The following is a 10785-nucleotide window of genomic DNA, read 5'->3' as shown; positions in this document are numbered from 1 at the left end:
GAAAATCATTGTAGTTCCTCAGCCGAATATTCTAAAATGAGTCAAGGCAGATGGAGGTGGATGCCACAAGAGAAAAAGTTCTGAAATGTGTACACAGAACATCATTTGGTACCATGGAATTATATTAAGAACTGCATAGTCATTTATAGTAGTTATGGAAGTTAGTGGTAAAGGTGCCTTCTTGTTACTGCCTACTAGGAAGAGGTTTTTTGAGGCATTTATAGAAATGGCACTTACTTAAAATTCTAAGGTACATCTTGCCCCTGCATGCAGCAATGGGCATATTGAAAGCTTGGGGGTGGTTTGTAAGGGTAATTTATGGGTGTGTAATCATACTATAAAACATCATGCAAAGCTTTCATTTTCAGGTGCCTCGTTCATGAGTGGCACATGTAATCTATTTTGATGATTGCTGCTACTTGGATGATTTAATATTAAGGCTTGTTTTGTTTACTATGCTAATGTAGCTTGTGTTTTCAACAATCAGAGCTCATTATCTCGCTATCCAAGCTGAGCAGCAATCTGCTCTTGTTCAATCCTTCATCATCTCGGCTCTAGCCATCTCTTCTCTTCCAGATTCTAGAGATTGTGGACTATTATGTAACAGATGGCCTAACAGACCTGCGACTCTTCGCTGTGATGGCTAGCTTGGCGCAGAAAATAGCAGCACTAGAGTAAGTATTCAAAGGCATGGACGCTCATGAATTTTAACTCATTGCTGACAAAGGAATTAAATAGGGTGCAAACTGCTTCATCACTAAAAAGTGTAATTAAAAGACTTGGATAGCTCTCCAGCGCCGAGTGCCTCTTTCCACTAAGAAAAGCTGTCTCTTAATGCAAGATTAATCAAACTAGGCTTTCATTGAGCTTTCATTTATAATTGTGCTTAGCAACAAAAGAATAACTTCATTAAAGAATTATAGAATAGAGAAGAATTCCAGGAAGAAGATAATGCATGGTATTGCTGATGCTGTACCAATATTAACATAATACTGCTACTAGTGATAATAATCATAATAGTGATGATGCATACATAATTTAATTATATATATATACATATGTAGTAAGGGATCGACTCTGTGTTAGACACTGGGTCACATATGGGACGTAGTTCGTTGATTCAAAATATACAATCGGTCATAAACCGTCAGTGTTAAAAAATAAGATAGCCTCTTCCAGGTAAACAAAGGTATCACTGAACAAAACAGAAAAATAGCAAGTCCATATAACACACGGGCTCAGCCGTTTAAATGTGAGTCTTTTCCTCTGACTTCAGAACTTCTCAGCACTATACATGCTGGAGCCTGCTTCTCCGGGTTCCACATCACCAAGGCCTGGCACCTGGTGGACACATACTTCCCATCCACAACCTGTCCAGCTGCCACCTTACAGTATACAGTTTTGCTCAAAAGTTTACATACCCTGGCAGAATTTTTGCTTACTTGGCCTTTTTTCAGAGAATATGAATGATAACACCAAAACTTTTTCTCTACTCATGGTTAGTGGTTAAATTGATTTGATTGATTTTTAAATCATAATCACAACCCAAAACATCCAAGTGACCCTGATCAAAAGTTCACATACCCTGGTGATTTTGGTCTGATAACATGCACAGAAGTTGACACAAATGGGTTTGACTGTCTACTAAAGGTAACATCCTCACCTGTGACTTATTTGCTTGTAATTAGTGTTTGTGCATAAAAGCTGAGTGACTTTCTGGGATCCAGACAGACTCTTGCATTGTTCATCCAGCCACTGACGTTTCTGGATTGTGAGTCATGGGGAAAGCAAAAAAATTGTTAATGGAACTACAGGCAAAGGTAGTTGAATTGTATAAAACAGGAAAGGGATACAAAAAGATATCTACTTCTTTAAGCAGCCAAGTGAGTCGATCTACCATAATATATATAAATATATATTATCTTTTATAGAAGTCATAATGTTAGATATAATTTAGTTATTTGCATACAAGTCCATTGACCACTTCTAGGTAAATAGTTTGAAATAGTCTTTCTGAAATACTGAAAATGATATACAATGCCTTGCAAAAGTATTCGGCTCCCTGGAACTTTTCAACCTTTCTAGATGATCTAACCATACCATGAAAGACCTAGCTGTACACGTTGGTGAAATGGCTGGTTTTAGGGCCCCTGCAGGAGGTACTTTTAAGAAAGTAAAGGGGCCAAATAATATTGCACGCCCCACTTTTCAGTTTTTGAATTTCCACAAAAATTTTAAATAACCAATAAATTTCGTTCAACTTCACAATTGTGTTCCACTTGTTGTTGATTCTTCACCAAAAATTTACATTTGGTATCTTTATGTTTGAAGCATGATATGTGGGAAAAGGTTGAAAAGTTCCAGGGAGCCAAATACTTTCCCAAGGCACTGTAGATGTGGGGGAGAGACTTATCAATAATGTTATATGTGCATTATTTATGAGACAATGAACAAGGTGTATTAAATGATAGATTTAGCTCAACTCCTAAAAATTATATAGCGTTACCTCCTCTATGCAGCCCAAACTTTGCACCAAAATATTCCATTGACCCATACACACTGTGGTCAGTTTTCCAGTTTGAACGTTTTTTTCTGTCCTCTTGGAGTCATAAGTTTTTTTTTTGTCAGGTCTTGTTCACTGAAAAATTGGAAAAAAACAATGTGGTGTGAAATAATGAAAAAGGCAATTCGGGTTTTGCTTTTACAGCATTCACTGTGTGTTAATAATGACCTTGTAATGTGATTCTGCAGGTCGGCACAATTACTGTAATACTGAATGTATACAGTTTTCCTTTATACAGTATGTATATTATTGGTTTTAATAGTGAAAAAAGTGCGTTTCGTCACTATTTTCTGACACCCATAACTTTTGTTGACATCGATGGAACTATTTTTGTTGGATGAGCTGTAGATTTTATTGGACAAACACATTTTTGATAGCTGTTTTACTGCATTTTTGTCAATGCAGACCGTTTTAATTTTAATTATGGTCTATGCTATGATAAACAAATAACTTTATATTTTGAAAGATTAATCTTTTCTGGATGTGGCAGTAACAAATATGTTTTTTTGTGAAATGAGAGAATGGAGATGACGTGAACTTTGAGAGTTTTCTTAATTTTTTTTATATTTACCATTTTTTTACATATTTGTAAGTATTTCAAGGGACCCTAGGGACCAGAATCTATGCTTACTTGTTCGCTGATCAGTGTTTTAGGTTTCAACCATGTATAGAGAAAGCTCAGCTCCCAAACCAGTTTCACACACCACTAAATATGTGCACATTTTTTTAAAGTGTATTCAAAAGGGGACACATCAAGGCATGACACTGTACACTCCTCAACCTTGAAATGCTAACACCAAGATGGAAAAGCTGTAGAGTTATGAAAATCACAGAATTGATAGAAATGTTAATGATATACAAATGATAAAAAAAGAAAAACATTTTCAAAACAGAAATACACACACTCGCATACCATGGCACGCTATTAATTATGCTTTTAATGGTTGTCTGAGGTATGTTCTGCTATACTAAACGCAGTTGGGCACTTAAATCATCAAGATTCTCTGCTGGCAGCTCCCTTTGCAATTGTCGACCACAATTGCCGATCAATATTGCTGACCAATAGCATCCTATATATGCTTGATGTGAGACAAGTGCAGAAAATGCTGCTGGTCATGGAAGCACGTTTAGGCCACACAAGGTGCTCACAGTAGCATGAGCATTGTTCATTGGCTCCTGAAACACTTTCAAGTTCTCTCATGCAAGTCTCTTCATGGCATTGCCAACGTGGTCTCCAGACCAGTCTTTAGCTATTAATGCATTCTAGACTACTATACAAAAATGGGACTCATCGATGAAGAGTATAGACCTCCATTCCAGCTTCTATTGCTGCCTTGCTCTGCATCATGATAGCCTTTGAGAGTCGTGGCTTAAGGTCAATGGAACAATGGAACCCCAGTAGCCTGGACATTTGTCTCATAGCTCAATGTCAGCAAACTCCTTCTGATAGTTTGGGTAACACTGACTTCTTAGACTTGGAATGTGGTGCCTAATTTCACTTGCAGTACAGAATGGATCACTATTAGTGATGAGCGAGTGTACTCGTTGCTCGGATTTTCCTGAGCATGCTCGGGTGGTCTCCGAGTATTTATTTATGACTGCTCGGAGATTTAGTTTTCATCACCGCAGCTGAATGATTTACAGCTACTAGCCAGGCTGAGTACATGTGGGGGTTGCCTGGTTGCTAGGGAATCCCCACATGTAATCAAGCAGGCTAGTAGCTGTAAATCATTCAGCTGCTGTGAAGCAAACTAAATCTCTGACCACCTGAGCGTGCTCTGGAAAATCCGAGCAACGAGTACACTCGCTCATCACTAATCACTATGCATCATTCTTCTAATATGACAAGACTACGTCGGTAACACCATCAAGAAGCCAGCACAAGAAAATGTCACACCCGTCATACTCCTATAATTACAGTGTAGGGTTGCTTAATGTACAATAGTCATACATCTCTAGTCTTCATTCCAGATAAATTAGCAGTTTGGCATTACATTGATTTGGTTGTGGAACTAGTTGTACCGCCATTTTTTCAAAGTGACCTGGGATCCGTTTTTCAACAATACAGCACCAGTGTGCGTATTGCTTGTGCTATTATTAGTAGCCGGGGTGCCCTAAACATGCTACAGCATCTCTGGACTTGTGTCCAGTCGAGCACAACTGGAACATCATTGGTAGGCAAATGCAAAGGGAGCTGCCAGCAGGGGATCTTGATGATTTGCGTTACCAAGTGCATTTAACATGGCAGAACATTATTCAGACCACCATTAATAACCTCACTGATAATTATTACTGATACTGATTATTAGAATATGCCAAGGCGTGTAAGTGCATGTATTTCTGTGCATGACTCGTGCTGCTTTGAAAAATTTCCCTCCATTTTTCCATCATTTTCATATCATTAACATGTTTATTGATCCTGTCACTCCATATTTCCATGACTTCTTGGTGTGGCAAATTCAATGTCATGACTTGACATGCCTTAAAAGAGCCATGTCCCCTTTTGTAGACACTTTTCAAAAATTTGGTTCACAGATTTACTTGATTTTTTTTTTTTTTGCTACGTTTATTCCACAAGTCACATTTTGCAGTGGAAATCTGCCACATGGTGTTTTCAGTTGAATAACAATGACACTATTTTATCTAAATATTGATCAGGTTCCAAAATTCCTTAATAAGGACACAAGTTATTACTTAGGTTTATGATTGCCATGTTTTATTATATTTGTCCTATCAATTCCTAATAATCTGTGATTGATTCATTATATTAAACATTAGCTTTTATGACACTTGGAGATGTGGCGGTACTACACATGAAAAAGGAAGGATTAAAACACTTAATCTTATCTCACGGTTCCTTTTATGTCATCTTTTTCTTTATGCACCATCCAATGAATTGCTCACTTTGATATCACAGTATTTTTTAAACACATTTTTTTTCTTTTTTTTTTTCTTTAAATACAAAGAAATTTATATAGATAGAGGTGGTAATCTAGGGCCTCATGGCAAAATTTGGAATAGACCACTGAGCATAATTGTTGAATGCGGCTAATCAAAAAAAGTGACAGCCATTGTGTTCAAAACTTGGCCTACTGAATAATGTATGCTAGTAAGGCATGTGAGATTACCGGCTACTAAAGAAAGGGTGTGATGGGGTGAATGAAAGCCATCCAATGCGTCATGGACTTACTAGCAGCACAAGGGACACGTAGTCTAAATTACAATATAAAGTAAATGATGCAAATGTTCATCCATCTACAAATTTCCTACAGCGAGATCTAAAACCCAGGTTGGCTCAAGTTGTGCAGCCTCATTGAAACTTCTGCACCAGACCCACTTGGACAAAGGCTGATAGGGTCTAAAGCTGTTCAGTTCTACCCAACCCTCGGGATTATGATTTGTAGCCTCTCACAGCAGTGACAGGAAACAGAGTACTTCTATCTCGGTGGAAGATCTTCTAGGTTAAAGGTGTCTATGAAGAACATTGTTTGAACTAGCTGATTTATACAAGACTAAAGGTACCTTCACACGAAACGACTTTACAACGAGAACGACAACCGAGCGTCGCTGTTTACATCGCTGTAGAGATGTCAAACACAGCAGCTCCAGAACGACGCAGGAGCGATCCTGTGACGTAGCGGTGACGCACTTATCGTTCTCACAGGTCGTTAGCTCCATGTTTAACATTGCTGGCATCGTTGCTTTCGCTTTCAAACACGACGATGCACGCCGATCTGACGACCAAATAAAGTTCTGAACTTTAATCAACGACCAGCGATGGCACAGCAGGATCCAGATCGCTGCTGCGTGTCAAACACAACGATATCGCTATCCAGGACGCTGCAACGTCACGGATCGTTGTCGTTCTCGTTGTAAAGTCGTTTCGTGTGAAGGTACCTTAATTGTATGTGGGTGCCTTAACTCTCCTCCGACAACAGGTGACAGAAAAAGAAAAGATCACACATTTTGGTTATAAACAATCAATTCTTCATTTTCACTCAGGAAATATGAGCTGTGTCTAGCAGTGGCTTATTGCTCTCTCTCAATTGAGAACACATATAGGCTTGGCATGTATGAGGAGTATGTGTCTGTATGACCGGCATGGGGTAGAAGAAATAGCTGTCAGCCAATTAGGTATTCAGGTAACCCTCTGTATTCTGCATGGCCATCTTATGGAATAAGTAATCTTTCAATGTTTTTTTTTTGCAATATTTATAATAGGCACTTTCCATGCCTGCAGGTCTCAAAACTCAGACCCCTACCGATCGGTCACGAGAAGCCGTAAAAGTGTTTAGCTGTGAGCACACAACTCCTGCCTCAGCACACAAACAGAGTGGAGTACGGATTCCATAGAAAATCATAGACTTTCTATTCTATCCATACTTCTGTGCACAGCTCCTGCCTCCGTGCTCACACATAGGAGGCTTTCAACGGCATCCACTCTCTGATTGCGCATGCTGTGGCGTGAGCTATGCACTCCTGCCTCACGAGTGGCACACCTTCCAGCCTTCATATGAGCAATCGATGGGGATCTCAGGACTCAGCCCCACTGACCTGCCAACATGGAAAGTGCCTACAAAATAAGAAAAGAAAAACCTATAACAATGAGCAGAAACAAAAGGTTTACTATTTAAGAATTTTGCTTCTAAGAAAATGTATTCAATGAAACCTTTTTAGACTCTGGACTCTGCTCGGATGAACTGCATTAAGTGATATTACATGTGGGTTATCTCATTAATCCAAAGTCAACATGACATTTTCAATAATAATAACATCTGAAACTGAGAACTAGGGATGAAAGGATCTGCGGAAGTTTGGGTTCACCGAACTAGAGTGAAAACTTTGGTTCAGTATTTGAACTTGACCCCAAACCTGTCCCCAATGCAAGTCAGTGGGGACCTGAACTTTGGTGCTTTAAAATGGCTGTACAATGGTCATAGTAAGGGCTAGATGGCTGCAAGAGGAAGCTAAATGAGGATAAGAGCAGGACATTTTCCCTGCAAATAAAATTAGATAGACAAATGACTTAAAATAACATAGAATAAAAAAATAAAAGCTAACAATCTTGAACCACGAAGTGAAGGTCCAAGTGGAGGAGGAGGAAGTGGAGTGGTTTTTTTTCAGTTTTTTTTTCTTTATTTTAGGGAACTGAGTTAAAACAACCTAGATTTAGCAAAAATAAAATTAGCAATCTAGAACCATGAGGCATAGGTCAAAGTAGAGGAAGAGGTGGACGTGGCAGGATAGATGGAAAAGGCAATGGAGGAGTAATCCAACTGAAGGAGAAGATGGAGGAGGTGGATGTGGCAGTGTAGGTGGAAAAGGCAGAGTAGGAGGTAGCTAACACAGGTTTTTGTGTTGTTTATTTGTGGAGGAGGCATCCAAATGAGAAGAGTTGTAAATAGAGTTGAATACTGGCTGGGTGCGGCTAGTACAGTTGTATAGTCATTCAGAAGTATGGACAAGTCCTGGGAGATCCACACCTTATTCATTTTAAGGAATGTTAGCTTCCCTACATTGACTGTGGACAGTTGGATGCGCCAATCTGTTATCACCCCCCCCCCGGTGTGCTAAATACACGTTCAAACAGAACATATGTTGCAGGGCAGACCAGCACCTCAGAGGCATAAAGGACAAACTCAGACCCAAAAGTTACTACTTGGAGTCATGTGGACAGGTACTCTTCACAACATTTTGTTGTCATGCTGTCTCCTGCTAATACAGATCTTATGAGATGGTGGTGCAGATGTTATGGCGTGCTCGAAAGGTTAATCCAAATTTCGACCATACTAACTTGGGCTTCTGAAGTAGTGGCAACGCCCCAGCTGTGTTCGGCGACTTCCTCTGCTGCCTCTGCTTTGTTCTTTCATTGAGCCTCTGCTGTCAGATGGGAAAGCCATTATTAGTTTCTCTACCAGCATATACTTGTATTCATGCAGTTCACTTCAGTGACAGATGTAATGATGTTACGTTGTTCTTGTAGGGGGGATCCAGCAGGGTGGCCACCTTATAATCAGCACTGTTAGCAATACGAGCAACTGTGCGGTCGTTGCACAGGCACAGCAGCATGTATTTGCACATGTGTGCCAAACTGCCCAGGGACAATGACAAACTGTCTTTGGTGTATCATCTGGGTACTCTGTATCCTTCTAGCCACGCTCCAGTGATGGCTGTGAGCTGTTCTGAGTAGGGTTGAGCGAAATGGATAGGACATTTTCAAAAATCGCCGACTTTCGGCAAAGTCGGGTTTCATGAGACCCGACCCGATCCCAGTGTGGGATCGACCATGCTGTCGGCGATCTTCGCACCAAAGTCGCGTTTCGTATGACGCTTTCAGTGCCATTTCTCAGCCAATGAAGGTGGATGCAGAGTGTGGGCAGCGTGATGACATAGGTCTCGGTCCCCACCAGTGACCAGTGTCACTTTAAGAGGTTATAACTCTGGAACGCTTTATCGGATCCCGCTGATTCTGTTATTTTTTTTTTTCGTGACATATTGTACTTATATTACTTGCGATTATTTATGAAAAAAATGGAAATATGGCGAAAATTTTAAAAATTTTGCAATTTTCAAACTTTGTATTTTTATGCCCTTAAATCAGAGAGATATGTCACAAAAAATAGTTCATAAATAACATTTCCCACATGTCTACTTTACATCAGCACAATTTTGGAAACAATTTTTTTTTTTGTTAGGGAGTTATAAGGGTTAAAAGTTGACCAGCAATTTCTCATTTTTACAACACCATGTTTTTTTTAGGGACCACATCACCTTTGAAGTCATTTTGAGGGGTCTATATGATAGAAAATAACCAAGTGTGACACCATTCTAAAAACTGCACCCCTCAAGCTGCTCAAAACCACATTCAAGAAGTTTATTAACCCTTTACGTACTTCACAGGAACTGAAACAATGTGGAAGAAAAAAATGAACATTTAACTTTTTTTTGCAAACATTTTACTTCAGAACCATTTTTTTTAATTTTCACAAGTGTAAAAACAGAAATTTAACCACAAATTTTGTTGTGCAATTTTTCCTGAGTACGCCGATACCCCATATGTGGAGGTAAACCACTGTTTGGGCGCACCGCAGAGCTTGGAAGTGAAGGAGCACCGTTTGACTGTTTCAATGCAGAATTGGCTGGAATTGAGATCGGACGCCATGTCGCGTTTGGAGAGCCCCTAATGTGCCTAAACAGTGGAAACCCCCCACAAGTGACACCATTTTGGAAAGTAGACCCCTTAAGGAACTTATCTAGATGTGTGGTGAGCACTTTGAACCCCCAAGTGCTTCACAGAAGTTTATAACGTAGAGCCGTGAAAATAAAAAATCGCATTTGTTTTCACAAAAATGATTTTTTCGCCCACAAATTCTTATTTTCACAAGGGTAACAGGAGAAATTAGACCACAAAAGATGTTGTGCAAGTTCTCCTGAGTACGTCGATACCCCATATGTGGGGGTAAACCACTGTTTGGGCGCACCGCAGAGCTTGGAAGAGAAGGAGTGTCGTTTTACTTTTTCAATGTAGAATTGGCTGGAATTGAGATCGGACGCCATGTCACGTTTGGAGAGCCGCTGATGTGCCTAAACAGTGGAGACCCCCCACAAATGACACCATTTTGGAAACTAGACCCCTTAAGGAACTTATCTAGATGTGTGGTGAGCACTTTAAACCCCCAGGTGCTTCACAGAAGTTTATAACGTAGAGCCGTGAAAATAAAAAAATCGCATTTTTTCTACAAAAATGATTTTTTGCCTCCAAATTTTTATTTTACCAAGGGTAACAGGAGAAAATGGACCCCAGACGTTGTTGTACAATTTGTCTTGAGTATGCCGACACCCCATATGTGGGGGTAAACCACTGTTTGGGCGCATGGCTGAGCTCGGAAGCAAAGGAGCGCCATTTGACTTTTCAATGCAAAATTGACTGGAATTGAGATCGGACGCCATGTCGCGTTTGGAGAGCCCCTGATGTGCCTAAACAGTAGAAACCCCCCAAAAGTGACCCCATTTTGGAAACTAGACCCCCCATGGAATTTATCTAGATGTGTAGTGAGAACTTTGAATGCCCAAGTGCATCACAGAAGTTTATAATACAGAGTCGTAAAAATAAAAAATATATTTTTTTTAACAATAAAGATTTTTTAGCCCCCAAGTTTTTATTTTCACAAGGGTAACAAGAGAAATTGGACCCCAAAAGTTGTTTTCCAATTTGTCCTGAG

The 10785-nt window shown here is 39.7% G+C and overlaps 1 protein-coding gene across 1 annotated transcript in view; it reads left to right on the top strand.

Moving 5' to 3' along the window:
- Positions 1-582: 582 nt before the first annotated feature.
- The window catches only part of LOC143773761 (uncharacterized), a 77689-nt gene continuing 67486 nt past the window's right edge, over positions 583-10785 (top strand). Inside the window, exon 1 of the mRNA XM_077261109.1 lies at positions 583-674. Coding sequence (XP_077117224.1) covers positions 640-674 — 35 coding nt within the window. The 5' untranslated portion in view covers positions 583-639. The remainder of the gene's footprint in view (positions 675-10785) is intronic.

This window comes from Ranitomeya variabilis, chromosome 5 (genome assembly GCF_051348905.1).
Source record: "Ranitomeya variabilis isolate aRanVar5 chromosome 5, aRanVar5.hap1, whole genome shotgun sequence".
Classification (NCBI taxonomy): Eukaryota; Metazoa; Chordata; class Amphibia; order Anura; family Dendrobatidae; genus Ranitomeya; species Ranitomeya variabilis.
The sequence above is the reverse complement of the archived record's forward strand: the minus strand, read 5'-3'. Positions and strand labels throughout refer to the sequence as shown.